Raw genomic sequence first — 24,030 nt, forward strand, 5'->3', positions numbered from 1 at the left:
GCAGCTAACATATCTGCAGCTTCTCAGTGTGTCCTTCAGTTTAATAGCTTATGGATCTAAAATTACCTTGGATTTTCCCTTCCAGCAGCATTCAGGCTTACCCATGAGACGTATTTCCAGGGCTAGCTGGCATGTTGCAATTCTGTGGGCAAAACAAGAACTGCAAGGATGTTGCAGAAGAGCCACGAGCTTCCCCGAAACGGTACTCTGGAAGGGTTTGGCAAACCCTGATGTTTTCCAGCAACAACCTCCATTTCTAGCAGCACTAAAACACCGTGCAGAATGGATTCACTTACGGGAGATGCATAAACGTCTTGCAGTCACCTTTTCTACCATGTGGAAAAGTGGCATCCCACTTTGTGACTTTGCTACTACAGGTGGCTGGTCAGCAAGTCCGCCAGAGTGGTTCTGCTGGTCTCAACAACACTGCACAACATGCTCTGCAGTTTGGGCTCATGTCCAAAGGCCCCATGGTAGGGGTTCTCACCCGTACCCACAGCTGGATACCTCAGCTCTGCCAGTGCCTAATGGGATGCTGGAGCAGCACAGACAGCCCTGGCAGGGAGCGCGTTCCTGGCACTGGAAGAGTGAGACTGACAGCAGCTGAGCGAGTCTTATTTGTAAAATGGACCTGAAAGGTGCCCAGTCCGGACCTGAAACCCCACACACACATTTAGACAGAGAAAGGAAGCTGAGTCCTTGGACTTGTTCAGCCTCTTTTTATTGCTACAGAGGCTGCCGGCAGCCTCCTTCACTGGAAGACCTGTCTGAAGTGGTTGAGCTCAAAGTGTACCTTGGCAGGGGCCCAAGCACACAGGGTTCATGTTCAGACCTGGCATCTCAGTGTGCGTTCAGACGACCCAAAGGCCTTGTAGGTCCTTCTGCCTTCACAAAGGGCCACAGACACCTTTTCCCAGAGGCCTTTGTATATATTTGGTCCCTGCTGCTTAAAAGTATTTTAAAACAGCAACGCCTCAGAAAAGTTCATCTGCAGCAGTGGGGGTTTGAGCATGAAGGTAAGTGAAAAAGAGACTGAGCTATTTCATGCTCTCACACACATGCAGAGTACATAGAGGGAGGGTAGTACTCCTGGAGGCTCAAACTTGAGTGTTGTACTCAAGGCTGCAGCAGGCTGAAGACCTGCATGGCTGATAGGGACTGTCTCAAGGCCACTTTTGGAACTGGGGAGTGTGCTGGGCTGGCTGGCGTGAGCACCAGGGCACAAGTGACGGGTTGCCTGAGGACCCGTTTAGGGAAAGGGACACTAGGAATAAAAGGCAGCTCTGACAGCCATTAAGCCCAGTCCTAATGGTGTGGGAACCCCTTCTCTGTGCTATCAAATCCAAGCTGGTGCCTTATGCACAGCAATGCCACTCCTAGGGAAGAGAGCCCTGTGGGGAAGGAGCGTCTTGTTTCCAAAACCAAACTGCAGCCCCGGTGCTATTTCCTCCCAGTGTCAAGTTGGCATGTGAGACGATAAAAATCCCTGGGCTCACATCCTTCCCAGAAATGCCAGTCAAAACCCAAGCGGCTATTCACCCAAAGTACCAATTTTATAGTTCTGTGTGTGTCTATAATCTATTTACCAGCATTCCTACTTCAGTATGTGCCTGTTAATAAGATTAGTAATTAAAAAGCTTGATAGGAATTGGCAAGCATAGCTCCTCCACCTTTCCCTCCCCTCCAAGCCGGGCTGGCGTGGAGTCTGAGGCAGGGCTGGCAGAGTACCTGAAGGAGCGAAGGCAGGAAGGCTCTGCTGAAACCTCTGCCTGCAAGCAGGCAATGGAGAAATCCCGGCCGCTATGGGACAATCCCCTGCAGTTTGTTTTCGCCTGCATTTCCTATGCCGTGGGGCTGGGAAATGTGTGGAGGTTTCCATACTTATGTCAGATGTACGGAGGAGGTAAGTGTGGTTTATGTTTCTTGCTTCCCCTGAGGAGGAGTGTGGCAAGCTTTTGGATTTAAAGTATGTTGTCTGTGCTAATGCCCTGTCCACCCAGCAGGCTCCAGGGCAGAGTAGGAGGTCAGGCTTTTTGTTGGTGTGGAATCTCTTCTATTGCTGCTTGATTTTACGTATTCTTTAGCATAAGGCTTTTACCTGACCGCTGCCCCAATACAGTGGCACTCATTTCCTAGGAGTGCAATGAAACAATGAGAAGGCCCATGTTTTCTAAAAGGATGGAGGTACAGTGAAAGATGTAGGTCCACATGGTATTATTTTATTACTTTCTTGCCCTATTGAACCACTCTGAAGGCACCAGAAACTAGTTCAGTTCCTTGTAGGTTCACATATGGGGACTTGGAACATACAGAGAAGGGGAGATGCTTACGCTGATTTAATTTAAGGATCAGCTGTATCATTTCGAGCTCTGTCATTAATGTGTTGTCTTTTATACAAAGCCTTAGTTTAGGAGGTGATAACTTGGCTGCAAATCTGCCTTGAAGTTGGCTGGAACTCCTTAATCAACAGGAATTCTGCAGCTAAAACCACCCGGGAAGCTTTGAAAACAGGGAATAAATTGGTTTGGGTTCCAAAAAAAAAAAAAAAAAGCTCTTTGAAAGTTTATCCTTCTTCTAGGTCCAAAGTGAAGAAAGATGATGTCTGTATCATGTACCAGCCACAGATGTTCTTCCTTAGAAATCAAAAGGCAGTTAATTAGATTAATTAAAAACCAACACTAACATATCTTCTAGTATACAGCTACCGCTGGTTCATGACCATGTTTTGAAGAATCCTTATGAAGAGCCTCTCTTTATAAGACATCCCAGTTCTATACTGCTTCTCGCACTGCATTCGTTGTCATAGTGTTGGACCCATCTCAGTCATGCATTAACTGACATGATGAGCATCTAGTTGAAGATGTCCCTGCTCATTGCAGCGGGGTTGGACTAGATGACCTTAAAAGATCCCTTCCAACCCCCAAATTCTATGATTCTATGATTTGCTTCTGGTCTGCTTCCGCCTTTTCTTCCTTTCAGGGAGAAACACACTGAGATGTTTAAATGCTTTTTGCTTGTTTTGTGCTTGTTTTGTTGACTTGTAGCTTACTTCTAAATGCACATGTGGTGGTAGGGGTTGGTTCGTGCTGGTTTTTGAAAAGCTAGCTCAGCATTAGGACTGCACCAGAGCTGCTCTGTGGGATCAGGTCAGAAAAATCCAGATAGTACAGTGGGTGAGGTTACAGTAGAAGCTAGATGCTGCAATGGCTGAAGCTTTCTTAGATGATTCATATATAGCACAAGTGATAGACATGTTGCAATTCTGGGTGTATTCCTCTACACAGAAGCTTTTGAGGGTCATGTCTGTCAGTGAACTCTAGCACAAAGCTTAAAATGCGAGTGTTTCTGTATGCAATTAAACTGCATGTGGTTAGTTCACTAGCAGCCTGTCTTGGCAGACATCCTGAACGACAGCGAAACTCTGACACCGGGGCACTTCGCATGGTCTGGCCTCTTCTTACCAGCCATCAGTAGTGTAGTAGATGGTGAAAATTGTCTGAAATGTAACCAAAACTGGAACACTTGATTAACCTGAAAAAAAAGATTAAACAAACCCAAGTATTTTCTGAAAAGCATGTTTTTATAAGTATAGTTTCTCCACTATTTTTATCCTTCCTGGTTACATTTCCCAAGGGAGGGGCAGCTCTCCCTGCTGTGAAACTAAAACTCCTGACAGCAGGCTTTGCTCTCGTTAATTGTTTTTCACTGCCCTCGTAAAAGAGATTCGGTGGCTTTCCAGGGGTCTGCAAAACCCACGCAGAGAGAACATCATTTTGGGAACTTAAAAACTGGATATGCCAGGCACTGGGCTTAGGGCGGGTGCGAGCAACTGCTTGTTTGGCATCTTCGTTGTAGAAAAGCACAGAGCTGGTCCCTGTCCTGCCCAGCAGAGCGATAAGGCCCTTATCGCTGGTGATACTCATAAACAGGGTATTTGCAGACTTTACAACCTCCTGCCTTTCTGCTCATCAGTAGGTTGCCTCCTTCTCCTTGCTCTCCTCCAGAGAGCCTGACCTGAGCAGAGCAAGGGGTGTTCAGACCTCGTAGGTGCAATTAGTCTTGTCCGTAACCAAGCCGGGCCAGGCTGAAATGACACTGGGACAGCTTTACAGCAGCGCTCAGCCCTGAGCGAGGAAGCCCCTGGGCACCGGGGGGATGCCGAGCACAGGCCAAGGTGCCACTGGCCAAGCCCGGGGCCGGGACCAGACCCAGGGCACACTCCACATGTTGTGCCAACTGCAGGGGTCTGGCCTGGAGGCTGGTTGTCGCAGGCGGTTGGCACTGTAGGGAGCAGCACCGGGTGTAAATGAGCAGGGGGGTCAGTGGGGCTGTGCTGGTTCACACGGCTGCTCTGAGTCACTTATAGGAGGCATTTGGGTTCTACCCTTTAGGAAAAATAGTGTCAGGAGTAAGGTCTGCGTGCGAACAAGGTGCAGAGCAAGGGACCCGGGGCTCAGCCCTGGCATCCCCAGCTGTGGGGGAACACCGGGGTGAAGAATAAGCCTGAAGGCACTCCTCCTCCTTGCAAGGTGTCAAAGCCAACACCAAGCATGTGGCGATGCTGCTGGGAGGGCGGAAGAGCCTTCGCAAAGGGCCTAACGCTGATTCCCCCCGTGGTACGTGGCAAAACTCCCCTCGGCGGCTGCCGGGGCAGCTCGCACCCCGCCGGGACAGAGCGGCTGTGGGAGCTCTTAAACCTCCGACAGCTCCCTTGCGGCATGGGAAGTTATCTAACAGACTAACAAAGGGGTCGTTAATAATGAGGGAGCCGGGAGGTGGGAAATTAATTCCCAGAATAAACCGGATTATTGCTTGGTGTTTATTTCCAGTTCTTTGCCTCAGTCACTGCCCAGAGTTCATTCCTCCGCGGCGCTGCGCAGAGCCCATTGCAAGGAATGTTAATGCCGCAGATTAAATCCTAAATAAGAGATATTTACGTAAATATGTTTGGCTTGCTGTAAAAAGGGAAGCAGGAAAGCCTTCACAAAAATCCCGTTTTTGACTTGGTCAGCAGCTCTTTCTGAAGCGAGCCCCAAGTAGAGGATGAGGATTTTTTTTTTTCCCCCAAGCAGAAATTTAAGCTGAAGCGTATCCTCCTTGCCGGGCAGGAAGCTCCCTTCCCCTCCCTCACTGCCAACCTGCCCATTCCTGCTGCTCCTCTTCTGTAGGAGCACCCCTGCGCCTCTCCGTGCGGGGGGAAACAGGGATGAGCCGACCTGGGGCGGGAGGAGGCTGTGTGCCTCCATCCCAGGGTCTGCTCCCACAGGCTTTTCTCCTGGTGGAAAAGCCTTCATCTCTTTGCTGGTGCTTGCCGGCTCACCATGGGGGTTTTGACGAGCTTTTTAGGTGTTTTTTTTTTAAAGCCAGGCCAGGCTTCAATACGTTACTCAAAATTCTCTATCCAACACGGGCGTTGCTGATACTTTTTCATTGAGCAATTTGGCTCTGCTGCAGAATGCCACACACGAAGTAAATCTTTCCCTCATCCTCTTCTCTCATTACCTTTTACAAGGTTTGGCTGGCGGTTAGTTACCCTTTAACAGCCCCAGCCCCGAACATTGCTCAAACCGCCCGCGAAGCATCTGGGCAGCCCCGCCATGCCGGGGCGGCGATGGGCACAGTTTAACAGCAGAAATCGCAGCTCTGCCAAGTGCCCACGGAAAATTCCCCGCATCCAGGTGCTCGGCGCCCACTGGCACCTGGGACGCCACCTGAAACCCTGTGAGATGACCCTCAGGGTTCGGCCGTGCCCTCAATACACAAGGTGCCCAGACAGGATCCAGCTCCAGACAACTCTTTGGACGCTAGCGGGCTGATTTGACCACAAATAGGGCAGCGTGGTGTTTATCATGCTGCTGATCTGCTGCAGGCTGTCTGTTGGGTTTTTCTTGCAGGTGGCTTTTTGATCCCGTATTTTATCATGCTGATCGCTGAGGGGATGCCACTGCTCTACTTGGAACTGGCCGTGGGGCAGCGCATGCGTCAGGGCAGCATCGGCGCCTGGAAAATAATAAGCCCCTACCTCTGCGGCGTCGGTATGTTCTCAGTTTTCGTCTTTATTTTTAAGAATAAAACAGAAACACGGGTGGTTTTTGAATGGAAAGCTTTGTCTTTCAGAGAAGAAACCAGGCAGGAGCTGAGGTTTTACTGGGTCTCACCAAGCTGAGCAAAGCGGTTATCCAGACACCTCATGGCATGCATTTACCTTGTCCCTTGCCGGGCATTGGGGCCAGACCCCAACTCGCTGTGCTGGGTCCCTGGACTTGGAGCTATGAGTCCCCCTGCCCTTGGGCAGACTGCCAAAATCACAGTGACTGATTTTGCCAAAATCACAGTGGCCAGCACTGAACTCAGCCCCTGGGGCTGCCTGCACTGGGCTTTGACCCCAAGAGCATCTTCCCAATAAGTTCAACACGCAGTGATGAAACCGTGCCTTAATTTCCTATCGTCACTGCCTACCATTTACCAATGTCCACTCTTAGCTACGTTACTATGTTATTAAATTACCCTGATAACCCAAACTATCATTAATTTGCTTACATGCACATGTTATTTCTAACGATACATCGAATATTCACCCCCCAGGGGCTACAGTATAAAATCCAGTGCAGGAGAGCCCTGACGGGAGGAGGCAGCGGCTGCAGCGGTGGGGACATGCCCTGTGCAAAAGCAAAGCCCCCCTGCGCCAGCCGCGGTGCCCGCCCCGGGCGTTACGGGGCCCTGGGCGTTTCGGGGTTTTGCCGCTGACTGAGCTCCTCCCTCCATGCCCGCAGGCGTTGCCAGCGTCGTCGTCTCCTCCTTCCTTTCCATGTACTACAATGTGATAAATGCCTGGGCCTTCTGGTACCTCTTCCACTCCTTCCAGGTACGTGGGTGCCCGGCGGCATGGCTTGGCCTCGCCGTGGCTGCAAGCGGGTCATGGTTTTGCATCAGTGCTGGATGTGGCACGGCACCATTGTCAGCTGGGGTGGGGGCCCAAAGGCTCCAGAAACCCTCCCAGGGCTTTTCTGGAGGAAAACATGAGGCAGCAGTGTCCTCCTCTGGGAGATTCCCAGGGTTATTGTAGTGTCTTCTCACCACAAAACACAGGTCGAGGCCAGTCCCGTGATGCCTTGGTGGCCACGGTGTCCCTGGGATGGGTCCGTCTGAAGGCAGGGGAGAGGGTTGGCCCTGGGGGAGAGGATCAGAGAGGGTCATCCCCAGGGGAGAGAATCAGAAAGCGTCAGTCCTTGGGGAGAGGGTCATCCCCAGCCCCAGGCAGCACAATGTGAGACAAGCAAGCCCTGGGCAGAAAGCTGTCCTCGCCTTCATCCCCCCCATACCCCACCGGCACCGCAGCTCTCCTCGCCATGCTGACAGCAGGCGCTCTCCCCCCAGGACCCACTGCCATGGGCCACCTGCCCTCTGAACAGCAACCGCACCGGCTACGAGGAGGAGTGCGAGAAGACGTCGTCCACCCAGTACTTCTGGTACCGGCAGACCCTGAACATCTCTCCGTCGCTGGAGGCCAGCGGGAGCGTGCAGTGGGAGCAGGCGCTCTGCCTGACGCTGGCCTGGCTGGTGGTCTACCTCTGCATCCTCCGCGGCACCGAGTCCACCGGCAAGGTGAGAGGCGGGCGCAGCACCGCCGAGCCCGGGCGGGACGTGGGGAGTGCCGAAAGGCAGTGGCCATGGCTGCTGTCACTTGGGGTTATGGCATCTCCCCCGGAGCAGCCAGCCCTGTTGCCTCTGCTGCTCTGTTAAGTTGCAACTGAAGAAGGCTCAACCGAAACAGAGTGATATTAAAAAAAATCCAGAAAGGTCCATTAAATGCAGCCACCTCTGCTGAAACCAGAAGCTGCCAGGCTGCTGGCTCTGCGGAAAGCTGTCTGCCACAGCAGAGCAGTGTCAGGAGACATCTGTTCCTCGGTCTTTGCAAGAAAAAAAAAAGACATCTACCAGGCATTTTCGTTCACTTTTTATTCACAACAGAAGTTATGAGGAAGGGGGGGGAAAAAGCAATGTCCCGGCTGAGCCTGCACTAAGAGGCAAGCTGGGGGCTGTAATCCCCAAATCGTCTTAGCCAAACGCAGAAAGCCAAGAGACTGTAAACTAAGAATAACCTCTTAAACTTGCTGCAGCTGGCTTTGGAGGCAAAAAAGAAATAAATAAATAGCCAAGGAGCATTGAAACAGCATCATGAAGGCATGGTCTCATCGGGGGGTGCGGGGGGCTTCCCCTGCATCCCTTGTGCAGGAACAGCAGCGGGTTTGGGCAGCGGTCACAGGGCTGTCCTGCTGGGGAAGGTGAAGCTGCTGTATCTGCAGGTGTGTGACAGGGAATGGCAGGTGCCCGCTGGCAGCGCAGGCAGGTGCAAAGCTGAGAATATTTGGTAACTACCCAGCCGATTCTCCTCCCAAGAGCTTGGGAAGGCATCTTTTTTGTGAGTTAGTTTTTATATGAGTTTCTGGGTGAGCCATTTGGCTACATCCCAGCAAAGAGAAGGTAATTTGATTCTCCTGTTTTTTTTCTGCAAATGGCTTTTTCCAACGTGAAGATTGAATATTTAGATTCAAATTCAGGGGTTTGATCAAAAGCTCATGGAAGACAACTGAAAGATTTAATACCCCCCCCCCACCCCATCTGGGTTACATTAAGTTAAAATCTTTTTCACATCTGAATTACAATAGTTTCATTGAAGTTTGATTTCGACCTTTTATGAAGTCTGCCTGCTTTCCTCCTAAAGCAGATGATGGATGACCTATGCTTATTGAGCTCTTGATAGACAGTTGCAAACTGGCATTACTCCACCAAACGCTGAGTTTGTAAATGCTTGTAAACGCTGCAAATATTTTAGATTTTGTTCTTGTTTTTCCAATCAAAGAGAAGACCCTGGGAACAGTAACACAGGTCTTTTTTTATTAATAAAAACTTGTTTCCTTAAAACGTAAGCCTAAAGTTAGATTTATCTGGAAATATTTCTTTAAAGATTAATTCAAGGTAACAAACACAATAATGGAAATTATTTAAGTAAGTGAGACTGACCATAGTAGATTAGCTCTGTCTTATATATTCTTTAGACCAAGGTATTTCCTCTCCTTCCCCCAGGTCGTCTATGTAACAGCCTCTTTGCCATACTGCGTTCTCATCATATACCTCATCAGGGGATTGACACTTCATGGAGCTGTGAATGGGCTCGTCTACATGTTCACACCAAAGGTACAGAAAAAACGTACTGAATTTTTCATGGAATGTTATTAGTTACCAAACATGTAGGTTTTTAAAAGGTGGCAATGCTCCTTTTCCTTATTGAATTTTTGACAGCAGTAGCTTAGGTCAGGCAGCTGCAGAGCCCGGGCAGGAGTGGCTGGAGGCTGTTCTGCCGTGGTGCCCGTAAGCCGCTTGCTTTCTCCTGCAGGAAAAGACCAGCCCGTTAACATAACCTGTAGCATATTACTTTCAGACTGAGCAGTAACCCTGCCCAAAAAACACTCATGAGCTAAAACGGGTGCAGGAAGGGGCCCGTCCCCATCCCTGCAGGCTGGAAAGGGCAGTGCTGGGCATCTCTGTGCTGCTTCACGTTCCCGCCTCTCTCTGTCTGGTTTTGCAGCTGGAACAGCTGTCGAACCCCAAGACGTGGATCAGCGCCGCCACGCAGATCTTCTTCTCGCTGGGCCTAGGCTTCGGCAGCCTCATCGCATTTGCCAGCTACAACGAGCCCAGCAACAACTGCGAGAGGCATGCCATCATCGTCTCGCTGATCAACAGCACCACGTCCATCTTTTCCAGCATTGTGACTTTCTCCATCTACGGCTTCAAGGCGACGTTTAACTACGAAAGCTGTATAAACAAGTAAGAGCCTGGTACTTCACTTGTTTGCCACCGCAAGCCGTTCTGGGGAAGGTAAGAGGGGAGGTAAATAAATAACAGTACGCAGCGCTGCCAGCGCTGCCCGGAGACCAGATCTGATACTGCTCTAATAAAGCTAATGGCGCTATTTAAAGCGATGAAGGCTGAGATGAAAGGTCAGAGCTGGCGTGCCTTTTGACACCTGGGTTCCGCTTCCAGGCACGAGCCAGGTTGAGAGGATGTTTGTCGGGGCACGTCACTGCAGCACTTTCCCCTGTGCCCTGGTCTCAGCACATGCATCGGAGGGGTGTGGGGGCTGATCAATAAAATGCAACAATGCTCAGATCCCCCCCACTAAGGCTATGCCCTGTGCCAGGAGCTCAGCCTCCTGGGCAATGATGCTCTGGACGTGCCCACCAGCCTGCAGAATCAGGAGCCGAGGCAGCAAGCTCGCACGCGCTCCCTGGCACGGGGCCCGCAGCAGTTACACTTTTACTCGTATTTTTACGGCTTTCAATCTATATGCTGATCAGAGAGGAAACCAAGCTGCTAGTCCCTGCTCGTTGCCAAAAGGCTCGTTAAATTGGTGAGGTGTGGACGTGAGACCAGAGGGCAAAGGGGAAGAGACGCCAGCTGGCACTGGCTGGCATCCAAAATAGCTGCTTGAGAGCCTCAGTGTGGGCGCAGGAGCTGCTCCCTCCAAAGCAGAGATGAGTGGAAGGTCGCTTGTGTCCCAACACCGTGCTGGAAGTGCCGTGGCTCCCACCTGGGGAGACCAGAGTCCTGGGGCTAGCAGAATATCCCTGCATGGGGGCCGATGGAGAGGGGATGAGGTGTAAAACCGGCCTCAATTTATACCTTGGCCTGAGAGCCATTAAATTCCCGTAATCTTTCTCAGGGTGATCCTGCTGCTGATGAACGCTTTCGACCTGGAGGAAGGCTCTTTAACAGCAGACAACCTCAACGAGATGAAAGACTACCTCATGGCCACTCACCCGCAGGAATATGCCCAATTATCGCCGCAGCTTAAAAACTGCAGCTTGGAAGCTGAACTCGACACGGTGAGTCGATGCTTTGTGCTGGCGCCTGGATTTCACTCGTGCCGTTCCTCCCACCGAGCCCAGGCAGCCCCTCAGTCCCACACAGGAACAACTGCTCCCCAGCAGCCGCCTGGCTGGGGGCTGCGGTGGGGCTCATGTCTACACCTTAGGTTGGGGCGGGGGGCACTGGCTCAGCCCGGCAAGGGGCTCGCTTGGCCTATTAGCAACGTGGCAATGCAGCCGGACTGCTGGCTCCGGCTGCGGGACAGGGCAGGTCACAAAGGTTTGGGGAGAATGTTTTTGCTATGAGCGGCACTAGGCCAGTTTCCATGGAGCGTGAATAAAACAACGAAGGTCTCATCTGCCTCTGCTGTGCAAAACCACCACCGTGGGTGTATTTTGTTGTGGTGCAGGGTCAGTCTCTTATGTCCCTGTTCTTATGTCCTTTACTGAGCTGATGAGCTGCCTGTAACTCACTGCTTCCCCCCTTCTCGCCCGCAGGCTGTCCAGGGGACGGGACTGGCATTTATAGTCTATTCTGAAGCGATCAAAAACATGGAGGTGCCCCAGCTGTACTCCGTGCTCTACTTCGTCATGCTGCTGATGCTGGGCATCGGCAGCATGCTGGGAAACACCGCCGCTATCCTCACCCCGCTGACCGACAGCAGGGTCATTGCCGCCCGTTTCCCCAAGGAGGTGATCTCGGGTAAGCACCCGCCACGTCGCAGCATAGGCCACGCTGTGAGAGCACACGTGTGTGCAAAAGCTTCGGTGTCCCACAGCCATTGAAGGTCCTTCTTTGTCCTTTGGAGCTTTGGAGCAGGGAATACCAAATACCCTGCTGGAAGGGTTTGCCTCCCCTTGGGAACTCCTGGCCAGCCTGGCCAGCACTTTCCCTCGGGAGCTCTCAAAGCACTAGGGCAATCGTGGCTGTGTATTTGCAGGCTTCCCAACACACCCCAGCTCCTTCAGACTGGTGTCTACTTACTGTTGAAACTCAAAGGGCCAGGACAAATATCAAGATACCTGCAGTGAGTGGCTCTTCAGTCACATGACCAGCATCCCAACTGCAAACCACCTCAGTTTTTGGCCAAAAGTGATACGCGCTCCCATTTGGGCATGGAAATGAGTTGTCCTCCCTTAAAACCTGTTTTAGCTGGATGCCCAGCAGTAACAGCAGATGCTGCACGCATACGCAACAAGGCTGTAGCCAAGACTCCGTTGTCTTGACCCTGCTGGGATGATGTGCCATGATTGCACAGGTCTAAGGAGCAGCAGTTTAAGGATACACCAGCATAGTCACACACAGAGACAGGTCTTTTCCAAAGGGAAAAAAATTATCTTTCTCCTCTGAGAAGGCTGCTCCCTGACAGAAATCAGAAATCTCACCAGCTTTTTAGTCACAAGAAGTGTGACATTTCCCCCATGCAATTAAATTTCTGGGTGTGACAGCAGGGTCCCTGTTTTATCCATGCAGGTGTTGTGTGTTTCATTAACTGTGTGATTGGCCTGATCTTCACCATGGAGGCTGGAAATTACTGGTTTGACATATTCAACGACTACGCAGCCACCCTCTCACTGCTGCTCATTGTGCTGGTAGAAACGGTTGCTGTGTGTTATATCTATGGGATAAGAAGGTAAAAGCTTGAACTCTCCTTTCTTCATAGTGGGATAGGTGGGGGAGCGACCACTGGCCAAGACATGCAGGGCCAGGAGTAAAGATACCACCTTGGGCTAAACTTTTCTCCTATGCTATGATGTCAGCAAGGCGATGTGGTCTCCCCTGCCCTGCAGACCCCTTCTAGGACCTTGGGTTCAGGGCTGTGTGGGGGCCCGGCTGGGCTGACACGTCCTCTGCAGGCGGGGGAGTACTAATGAGCCGCACACACCGCTCCCTGCTCTTCTTGTCTTTGGTCTCAAGAGCACCTTCTGCTGAAACTCTGCTCCTCCTTCCGCAGTAATTCAGTGGGAGCACAACAGTGCCAGTAAGTCTGGTTTTCAAAGATGGTCACCTTGCACGTTGCTGATCTCCCAAGTCATCCCTTGTGGGTAAAAGCAAGATTCAGCATCAGGAAAGGTTTTAAACAGCAGAAGCGTTTATGCTCAGGGCATCTGAAGGAAAAGGCTTTAGTATTTGCTTTGTTAGTCTGCTAGCACAGTGCACGTACAGGCACCTACATTGGTGTTACGTCCTTGAGGAGTTCAAAGCCTTCAAGTCAAACCCAAGTTTCCTGCGTGATTTTAGGTGACATCCCCAGCATTAGTATTTCCTCAAAGACAGTTGAGTAACAGCAGTGAGAACCCAACTACACAAAAACCAGCAGCGTTTTCTCCACAGTACTTAAGCATCATTGCTTTTCTCCGTCAGCTTACACCAGTGTGAACTTACACTCCAGGCAGAGTTTGTTGGGACTTTTCCTGCTGTACCTATTTCTAGCTACTCTTCCCAGAAGCCCTGGTATCTTTTTCCTTAATGATTTCACTCTCACTATATGATCCTGGTGAGCCAGTTCGTCAGACGATACCTCTCTGCTCATTACTCTTCTGGTCAACCTTGCTCCCCTTTCCCATCTTACGTATTTAATTCTGTAGGTGGTCTTAAAGCAACTCAGATCAAAGTTATCAGTTGAACATAGGCAGCTGTTCTCAAAAATGTGGTGATGTTTTTTTTTTTAAACACAGATTTGAGAAAGATCTTCACACCATGATTGGACGCAAGCCAAACTGGTATTGGAAAATTATGTGGGCTTTTGCTAGTCCTTTGCTCATTATAAGCCTATTTATATTTTACCTCACCGACTATATCCTCACAGGAACACTGCAATACCAAGCATGGGATGCCACACAGGTAAAATAGTTTTGATTTTGGGGTTGGTTTTTTTTAAACTTTCCTTAATGCCTGCAAGGACACAGCCTTCCTCCCTAACTCCCTACAAAACTGCCTTCTGAATGCTGCCAGCTGGAGTCAGGTCCATCCCTTAATTTTGTGGAAAAGTAAAAGAGGAAACAGTTGACCTAGTGACAATGCTGCAATGGTTCTGTAAAATGGATTAATTTCCCTCTATGATTCTTAATTGACCCGCTCAAACAGTAAAATTTTATTGATGTTGAAGACCTAAACATCTTAAAAAATACACTTTAAACAGAAAAATTACTTTCAAGGTATAGTGTTTTGAACAAAATTAGTGGTATTTTAACAGGACCGAGCTGCTGCTGGAATAAATAAATTTCATAATTTCCACATACATTTTTCTTCATGGCCAAAAATTTTATACAAATGCTGAACTGTGTATTTATCACACAGGAATTACTAATGGACAAGTAATCTTTGGTTTCATAACCTTTCGTGGAAAAGTTCCTAGCACGCAGAACAAATTACACACATTGTTTTCATGTCATCGCTGATTTGGGACCCGCAGCAGGCCTGGCCTGTTGACTGGGTGTCAGCAGGAGCCCACAGGCTCCCCGAGAGGAACACAGAGACTTGACAGAGGGTCAGGGCTGAGCCGTCTCATTAAGAAACATGAATCAAGCCAAAAATCTGCTCTTTACCAAAGCTTGCAGAAGTTTTCCCCAATATTTTTGTCAGCAGCTCTGTTCTTCTTGTCAGTTTTAAGCTTGTATGGTTGGACAAAGAAAAGCACCAAGTCAGGGGCTGCTACAGCCTGCAAGTACTTTCCAGGTGTCCTGTTTAGATCCAGAGCCAACTGTAGGACACAGAGAACCAGAGATCCCGCAGATCCAACGCCACTTCTCTTCCTTGCAGGGGCAGCTGGTGACAAAGGACTACCCAGACTATGCCCTAGTGGTGATCGGGCTGCTGGTGGCAGCATCCATCATGTGCATACCCCTGGGGGCACTAGTGACTTTTATAAGGAAGAGACTGAAGAGGGAAAGCATTTCAACCATTGCATGAATGCCAACAGCTGGATTTGGGAAGACCTTTACTCCCATCGTCCATGACCCGGGCGCTTCTGGAAGACAGCAGCAACCATTATTTGTAGCAGCTATTTATAGAGTTGAGAATGGTGGGTGCTATATTGACCAAAAAGTGCTCTTAGGAGGTTGGGTGGGGGGGAAGGGGGAAAGCAGCTCTTGTGTAACAAGCTGAAGCTTTAAAATGGCCTCTGTAAGAGAGGGAAAAAAAGAAGAGCAGTTCACAAAACACCAGCTAGCACGAATTACCAGCATATCAACCCATTACACAATGTTAGGTGATTCTTTTCCACTGTTGTAGCACTGCCTACGTGGAAACACAAGCAACCAACCAAGCATGTTCCTGCACCAAGGTATCAGCAAATACCCTTACCGTTCAAGCAAGCCACGCTTTAGCATGCTCACAATTTGAAATGACATTCTGTATTTCGTCAACAGCTGAAACTGTTGGAAGTCTTGCAATGCCAATGTGACAATCCCTTTCCTACAAGGGAAAGGTCAGTAGGACAGTATTTGAGATAAATGTGTCCAACACTGCTGCTTTTAGACTTGTGTCCAGCAAAGCAGTTTTTTTATATATATATATATATAAACACACACACATATGGGCTGCAGAAGTTCTCTCACCTCCAGAAGTAAAATTCCAATTCCAGTATGTAATTGTGCTCTGTGCTGTACTTTGTATTTCCTAGGGATGCATGTTAAGTACACTAGATGATACCTGCGATAAAGCTGCTTTACAAGCCCCACCCAACCAACAGTATGCCATATAATTAGCTTTGACAAAGTTCATATCCATGTATACTTTAATCATGAGACGTAACAATCCGGCAGTTTCACAGACCTGGGTAATTTCCCTATGGGAACGTTGTATAAAGCAAACAACATATTTAAATTGTAAGCGACACGTAATAGTAAAATTTTATCTACGAACTTTAAAGAGATCACTCTGCAGAACAACATTAGAGACACGCTCATGAGATGTGGGTTCTTCATATAGTGTCTTAACTATGTAACCATTAGAAGATGGCAAGTGCCTTATAAAAGAGGGATTAATTTCAAACAAACATTGTTAAAGCACACCGACACAAGTCTCTCGCTCTGGGGCAAAAAGAAAGGCATTTGCACAGCCTTCAGGGGTGGGTGAAATCCTGACAATGACAAGTAGTGGCAACAAGACATGCTTAGCCTGCAACAGCCTCTAGGAACAGGACATGCCTCCCTCCCCAGACTGCACTAACAAAGGAAAGACAACTTTTTCACATTTCCGTTTATTAAAAATGGATACCATAAACAAGACCTGTACAAAAAAATATCCGAAATTGCCCAGAACTTGGTAACAGTTGCACAGTGAGAAATTATCGCCTCGGGCCCCCTCTTCCTCTTCCACGACCTCGGCCTCTCCCACGGCCTCTGCCACGGCCTCTTCCAGCAACTTAGGAGAGGAAACAAAACGGATAAACCAAGTAAGACCCAAGAATACTTTCATTTTGATTAAAACATTCTGTATCAAGCATATACAACATACTGCTCACCTGTGATGAGACATTAAGTCAGATATTATGCCTGTCAATGCTCAGTAAGTTTCAGACAATATTTTCATCTTTTGTGTTAGGTTTTTCAATATACAACTTCCACAGACTACTGTCTGTCTTTGTCCCCACTGCAGAAAACATGGGAATCTAACAGTTGGCTGCTCCCAAATGCTAGGGTAAGGCTGACAGAGAACTGTGATTCCTCCCCCCCCCCCTTTTTTTTTTAGTAAAATCTAGTTTTTCAGACATCAGAAAAAGCATATGCAAGACAAGAGTATTTTGTTACTATTCCTTACAGTGGAAAAGATTTTTCTTTTAATCACAACCCGCATTCTCATTTGTAAAGGACTCTGTTAAAGTGAAATGCAAGTTTTAACAGGCTGAGCTTGGGAATCTCACAGCATTTCTCAGGCACCATGTGAAAGGGCAGCACTTTGAAAGGATCCCACCACCAAACCTGTTTTCAATGACACCTCTGCCAATTTCAGACATGATTCTCAGGCCAAGGTCTTAGCTGTGCGCTCCTACTTTTACATACTGCTATCTAATGGCAAAGGGAAGACAGAATCACAGAGTAATTCAGGCTGCAGGCAACTGCTGGAGGTCGTACGATCCATATGGGGATAACATGTCATCTCCCCCCTTTTCCCTAAAGAAACATAACCTGTCCCCCATCAGGTTGCAAGGCCACCCTACAAACTTTTGAAATTACTGGTTAATTTCAAACAATTTTGTTAGTGTAGGGCTCAAAAAGATACTTAAAATTCTGTGGAAGTGGGTGGCTGGGTAAGAGACACACACTAGCATCCACATTCAAGAAACAGGCTTGTAACAATTACTCTGTTCCACCTGCCAGTATGCAGGTCAGAAATGCAGTAAAGACAGGAAGAGCAGAGGCACAGGACAAACTTGTGAGAAGCAAGGCATCATTTGTTTTGCTGGTAATAGTTAGTAATGCTGTTAATTAGTTTTTTACTGACTCTGTAAAACACAGAGCATCAACACCTGACTAAATGACTGCAGCATCTACATGTATCAGTAGATAGTCATGTTCACTCAGGCCCAAGGTATGTTTCTTAGCCAGCACCCCGCCGCCCACTGACAATTTCATTTGCCCAGGACAGACCACATGTTATAAGCTTTCGACGCCCAAGGGTGTTCATAGAATAAGGGAAAGCACAGCACAATGCAGCTGCGGTCTGAGAGTGCTTCAAGTACACTGAAGATGCAAGGAGTATTAAACCGAGGCAAATAGCGCTATCACAGCTCCTTTTTTTTCTTCAAAGTTAAACAGAAATCGTGATGCTCTTGTTCACATCACATCGTAAGGTTGAGGAAAAAACCAACCCAACCACACTAATTTCTCCATGTGGTCAGATTATTTTTAACGGACATGAGAAGAGCAGAACACTTTCAGGAGCTTTATCCTTATTATCTATAAAGACAGCCATATCGCTTGCACTGCATGATGCGCACAGCTGAGGGTTCTTTATATCATTTCAGTAAGGTAAGCAAAACAATTCATAGCATATGCATGGATCAAAGACAGCAGATCCAAACACTTAAGCAGTAATTACAGAGGAAATGGTATGACATTATTTTAGAGCATAATTAGCTTTCACTTACAACTTATTATTTTAAAAACACATAGATTAACCACTGGGCAAAATATATACTGCCTGAAGACGACCTACAGATTTTCTGGGGTTTACTGGATATTAACCTTTAACAGTGTGGATTAAAACTAAATTATTGTCTATACTGTTAGGCTTCTAGGGAAAAGGTTTTTGTTCTACAGCTTTTTGAAAAAAACAGTTCCAGGAAGAGCACAGAGCAGAACTCTACTGGGAGCCAAAGCCAGAAAGCTGATCATCAGACTACAGCCTAGACTCCCTCAGATTCTCAAGTCTCTCAAATTCAGTTCTCTGACAGATTATTTTTATACACTTCCAAGTGAGACTTCAGTGGAGCATTCAACACTGTTCAAGAGGCTGGTCTGTACTTTCTTATTAGGCTATGTGAAGTTCCCCATACAAACTGGGGAAACACAGTAGATATTCAGAGAAGAGAAAATGTAAGTCTTTGTTGTCAACTCTGAGACTGTGATAGGTTAAGATTCACTCAAGCTTAAAAGCATTTACATTTTTAAAAACAGATGTATGAAAAGCTACACACATAATTTCACATGAAAGAAAGCTCTACAGATGCCAAGAAGGTGGGCAAGGCAGACTTAGCCAGTTCAGTATCAAACCCTCAGAGATGAAAGAACTAGCTGCCAAATACAGGTATTAAGACACTCAAATCAGATGTCTTCAGATTCAGAGTACTAAAATGCATACAAAGGCAGAACAAACACAGACTGGGAAAGCACAAACTAACCTGCTTCTCTTTTCTTGGACTTGACTTTTGGTTCCACATCCACTAGCAAAGTATCCAGAGGCAAACTGTCCGGCAGAATGAAGTATCGGATGTTATTCCCTCGAATACTCAGCGTCTCCAGCTGGACAGGTTCTCTGTTCTTCAGTGTCATTTTCACAGCTTTGAGATGCGTATTCATACTGACATCCACTCCTGAAACAGCACAAATCTAATTTCAGGGATGAACGCCTTATAAGATGGTCCCTTGTTGGCTATTTTTAAGTATGCACATGCTTCAAGACTTACCCTGTTCATGAGGGAAAGGACTATCTTTTCCTCTCAAATTATTCCCACTGATTTATCAACTGCTGCCTTTAACACCTCATTGCTAGAGATCTTTACCTAGGTCCTGGCAATAGCTATTTTGTGAACAGTTAGAACGATTCCTTTGAACAACAAATAAACTGCCACTTATTACAGAAGTCTAATACTACTCTTTTTACTCCTTTAAAAGGAAGCAAACAAATCTTTGAGGAAGAAAAATGACCTGATAATTTCCTCTTTGTGTAAGCCTTAGAAAAATCCAACTGCCAAAGCAGCATTTATTTGCTAATAAAATACACCTAATACTAGTGTGATATCTTCTGTGAAACTATGTAAAATACACTTGTAAGGAAAAATCATTACAGTTACAAATTCTGTGAACAGCCAATATGTAAGAATTGTATGGAATCAGTACTGTGCTCACTACGCTGAGCTATGCATAATTCAAAGCTGGGAAACAGTTTCAGTTGGATGCATGTATTCAATAACAGCCCTGAAAAGCATTTAAAAAAAAAAAAAAGTCCTCTATTAAGTTTTTATTTTGCACATCACAAGCCTTGTGTGGGATTTGGTCTCAAACTGTGAAGATCAAAGTAAGAGTACCTTTTTCAGATCAAAAATTTAGGCAAAAGGTGGAAATTGTAGTTTACAAATATTTGCTAATTCAGTGACAGGGTACTCACAGGAACAAAATTTTAAGTGTGTTCAAATTTCTGTACAAACAACACTTTGTGGTAAAAATAATTATTGTTTCATTCCATAAACATGGAAAGACAAACTGTAAGACCTCATACTAAGGTAAATAACATAAGTGAGTACCAGGCCAGAACCAGAAAAAACATTGTGCTGTGCTTATTCCATGTATTTTTCTGTCCTCTCCCCTTACTTCTAGATTTTATGCAGCCCTCTGGCACTTGCACTCCACCTGACCCCTGCCTTGGTTCGTACAAGGTATGCAGGACATGAAGCCTGCCCCTTCAGCACGTCTGCTCTGGCCAGCAGACACACCAAGAGGAAGAGGAGACTGTACAACTGGCAGGACAGCACAGCAATTATGAACATTGTTCACGCACTGGTGTAAAGGGAAGATTGTGATTTTAGAAATACGGATTGCTTTTGAAGTTTTTACAGATTCTTAGTGGAAAATGAGGGAGACTTTGCTCAACAACTGAGCCTGCTAGAGCATAGAGGTCAGGAGCCGAGCAGCTAGTTTGCTTCCTACCTAGATGGGTTCAACAGAGCATGCTGCAATCAAATACCAGGGTGGTGCATTCAGGTCTAATCAAAGCTGATGGATCTGGCTGCAAAACAATGCCGGTTTTGCATTTTGCCAATTCTCGGCAGATTACTACTGGCCAAAAAAGCACCTAAACAGTCCCCTGGAATACAACTCTGCCAAGTTTGAATTCTATTTTTTTAATAGTGTCTGGGTCTAAGAGCTTCTAGAAGCAGCCTGAGGTGAATGAAGGAAAGGAGATCAAGCACGTCCATCAGCTTAACTGTAAGGGTTTGCTTCATCAAATACAATGTGCCCCACCTACATACCTGATCATCTCTAAAGTAATGCTAACGTGAATATTCTCAGAACAGTAATTCACATTGCTATTATTAAAGCAAACAAAATAGTCCACACATTTTCCAATACACATGAGAACCATACAATGAACCATAAAGGCTTTTCCTACAACTTTCAGTTCAGTGATACAAAGAAGCACCTGCTAAACAATAACACCCACAAACTTACAGGATAGACCTTTGGCAACAGCAGGGGAGCAGATTCTCAGCACCAAGATTCCTTTTTGCCCTCTATCCCCCATCAAGCTCTGCGTTTTCAAAGCTGTTTCATTAATTCAATGCAAATATATGCAAAGATGCATTTCCATATCAGTTCACCTTAACCAGAGCAAAAACACGCTCAACAGAAATAATTCGGTTTTTAGATTAAAATTGCCTACGCACAGAATTTAACGAATATAAGACCATATCGGCACTAACATTTGCCATTTATCTGTATTACCATTAAAAAAATAAGTCACTCTTCTAGCTATTCAGCTGTAACTTTTTTACTATTTATTCCAATTCCACAAATGAAAAGTCAGATGTCCTGAAACATCATATAAAAATTTGGCTGTATATCCGCTAACAGTTTGATACGGTAGTATAACTACCTCACCAACATTATCAAGCTGCTAGAATTCTAAGAGAATACCATGCTTACACCAGCTTTGCCAGCGGTTCGGAAAGGTGTACTACTTCCTTCACGCCCAAGCCTGCAGTCAGGCTCAGAGGCTCCCAGGACTACAGGGAACCTACTGCCTCCCAGCAGCACCTTATGAACAGAAAGCTTATTATAAAATATATCAACAGCCTGACCATGGGTGAACTCGCCCACTAGTTATGTCAAAGGCGATCTGTGACCGATTGAAATTTCCAAGTATTTTTGTGGTTGCCCAAGGAAAGCTGACAGCTCACAGCTCCGCACTCTGCTCCCAGCAACTTCTGCCAATGTCCAGGCTCTTCTGTAACAAACACGTCTTATGCTTACGCATAAATATGTGAATTACAAAGAACACCTCCTGCGCCTTACCAGAGAGGGTCCCCACAAGAGGGAGTACAAAACAACTTCAGCCCAAGCCATGGCTTCCAGTTGTTGTTAGCAGAAAGGGAATGAAGGATACTTTGCTGTAGCCTCCCATTCCACCATACCTGTGATAGTTCCATGCACCTGTGTCCCGTTCTTCAGTTCAATGGTCACAGTCTCATGGCTCAACTTCATTAGAAACCTAAGAGTTAAGAAAACAGTCGTTATTCTACAAACGCGGCAGCGTTTTAAAACTCGTTACTATCTCAGGAATGTAACAGGTAACCAAATCTGGGGCGTTTCCCCCCCAAAAGGGCGGTCTACTGAGGCCCCAGCCCCTTGCCGCGCAGCTGTGCCAGGCCAGGCCAGGGCTGAGGTAGCGGCACGGGAGAGCAGGCCTCCCGCCGCCAGACACCGCGGTCCGGTCGAGAAGATGGGCCACCACCTCTATCCGTGCAGCCCAGGGGTCCGCGGGCAGCCGCTGCCGCCCGCCGCAACAGCCGGAAGTGGGACCCGTGAGGTGGCCGTTATCGCGGGGGCGGCCGCTGAACGCGCCGGCTTCCTCGTCGCCGCCGCCGCTGCCGGCAATCCGGCTCCATCCCCTCACCTGACGAGCTTCATAGCGATGGGAGGCCGGCGCTACGGCCGGGCAGCCTTCGGCAGGGAGCGGCGGCCGCGCCGCGGGAAAAGGAAAACCCTTGGGCGCGAAGGCCCCGAGGCCTCTTCCGAGCAGGCCGCGCCGCCTCTGGCGCCAGCAAGCGGCCACCGTCGGCGACGATGAATGGGCGGAAGCGCCGCCGCGCGCGGGGCGGAAGGGGCGGTACCAGCACCCCGGGGGAGAGCGCATGCGCGGGGCAGCACTTGGCCCCCGCACTGGGGGAACCTCGGCTTAAAGAGGAAAAGGCCGCGCTTAACGAAGGAGATGGGGGGGAGGTGGAAGGAGGTGGCTGAGCCAAGCTTTCCCTAGGATTTCCCTAGCTACCCTGGCCTTAGATTTTAGAGAAAAATAAAGAAATACTTCATTAAGGCATTTAAGCTGGGTCTAAGCTTCAAAAACAAAGAAAACCAAACACCCCCACCCCCCAAAAAAAACACCACAGGAGTAAAACCTTTTAAGAACTATTTAAACAAAGAAATTACAGCTTCAGGATCAAAAATTTTAATAGCAATAATTTTGTCTGAGTATGGGAACATAGTCATAGTGAAGCCCTACCAATTTAAAGTGTACAACTAGGCTCTTCCAGCTGTGACTGCATCAGTGACTCAAACACCCAGCCCAGGACCTGCACAGTTGGGTAAGCGCATTTCACGCCCGAGTTCACAATAGGCCAATGCGACTGCCTAACATACTGCAGGACAACTACAACAAAAAAAACAAACCCAGAAGAAAGCTGATGCATGCCTGCAGGGAGGGAGGGAAAGGGAGAAGACAACTTGAATTTTCACCCCAAGCACCTATTGCTGCAGTCAATAAAAACCCCAGAAGCAGTCATGTGAGGGAAGAAGCAATGAGCCATCAGTACTGAGCAGAGATGACACTTAGGATTAAGCATCAGAGGCATCCAGTGACAGTAGATCTCAGCCCGAGATCCAGCCATGGTAGTGAAGACTGGAACATGACACTAGTGCAAGCTCTAACAATGGGTACAGTGCAAGATCATCGGTATTAAGCACAGAATGGCAACTGATGCAAAGAGCAAAGACAAACCTGAAGCATCCTTCTGGTGAGAAACAGTTCCTAAGGAACAATTTGGGAGAAGTCTGCTCCCACAGGCAAAATGCACCACAGACAGTGTATCTAGAAAAGTTGAACATTTTATTATCATTTATGAGTACACCATTTGTGATTTTAGAAATACAGACTCTTTGCAAAGCACTGAAATACAGACGCCTTCTGAGTCCTAAAACCCAAGTTATTCTATGCCTTACAATCTTTTCATATAAGCAGTTTAAGTTTGGTCTTTGCTGAAAGAAGTTCTTGAAAGATGCAAAGATTTAGTTCTAGACTGCAAGACAAACGAACTGAGTTTCAAACACCACCTGCCAGCAAGCCATCAAAACCATTACTTTCAAATATTGAGGCTATGATCTTCTCATATGTTGTGCCCACAATGGAATTCACCTTTGAAAAAGTTAGAGGATTTTCCATTTAACCATCAACTGGCATTTCCATTGCAGCATCTGGAAGCAAACAGATACTTTGCAAGTACTAGTGCTTATGAACAGGTTACGTTTACACAAAACCCAGAGAGGCCTCCAGAAACATTCAAGGTTAAAATGAACACTTAACAATTGCAAAAATCTGTACATATTTTCAGTCATAACACAAGGAAACACTGTAGTATCAGTGTTTCATGTTCTAGCTTCAGTGACAACTGTGCTAGTATTCTACACATTTCTCCCTTCCCCCCCATTTAAATTTTATACT

At 47.4% G+C, this 24,030-nt stretch overlaps 2 protein-coding genes across 3 annotated transcripts; one reads left to right on the forward strand and one right to left on the reverse strand.

The window, feature by feature from the left end:
* Positions 1 to 1,782: 1,782 nt before the first annotated feature.
* Positions 1,783 to 14,784, forward strand: SLC6A20 (solute carrier family 6 member 20; the record flags this gene model as incomplete). The annotated part of the gene is made up of 11 exons (XM_081996699.1): positions 1,783 to 1,903; positions 5,895 to 6,035; positions 6,774 to 6,865; positions 7,378 to 7,605; positions 9,088 to 9,198; positions 9,590 to 9,831; positions 10,727 to 10,889; positions 11,370 to 11,574; positions 12,346 to 12,505; positions 13,551 to 13,716; positions 14,635 to 14,784. The coding sequence occupies 11 exons, from the start codon at positions 1,783 to 1,785 to the stop codon at positions 14,782 to 14,784; spliced, it is 1,779 nt and encodes a 592-aa protein (XP_081852825.1).
* Positions 14,785 to 15,915: 1,131 nt separating this feature from the next.
* SNRPD1 (small nuclear ribonucleoprotein D1 polypeptide) lies at positions 15,916 to 21,800 on the reverse strand. Of its 2 annotated transcripts, none has more exons than XM_081996904.1 (3): positions 21,728 to 21,800; positions 18,719 to 18,910; positions 15,916 to 16,239 (listed from the first exon to the last, which is right to left on the reverse strand). In XM_081996904.1, the coding sequence occupies exons 1-3, from the start codon at positions 21,795 to 21,797 to the stop codon at positions 16,163 to 16,165; spliced, it is 339 nt and encodes a 112-aa protein (XP_081853030.1). In that variant the 5' UTR covers positions 21,798 to 21,800; the 3' UTR covers positions 15,916 to 16,162. The 2 variants fall into 2 exon arrangements, with proteins under 2 accessions (XP_081853030.1, XP_081853031.1); XM_081996905.1 differs by having other exon boundaries at positions 18,719 to 18,783; positions 21,700 to 21,800.
* Positions 21,801 to 24,030: the final 2,230 nt, after the last annotated feature.

This window comes from Phaethon aethereus (genome assembly GCF_964289735.1).
Source record: "Phaethon aethereus genome assembly, chromosome: 2".
In the NCBI taxonomy this organism is placed as follows: Eukaryota; Metazoa; Chordata; class Aves; order Phaethontiformes; family Phaethontidae; genus Phaethon; species Phaethon aethereus.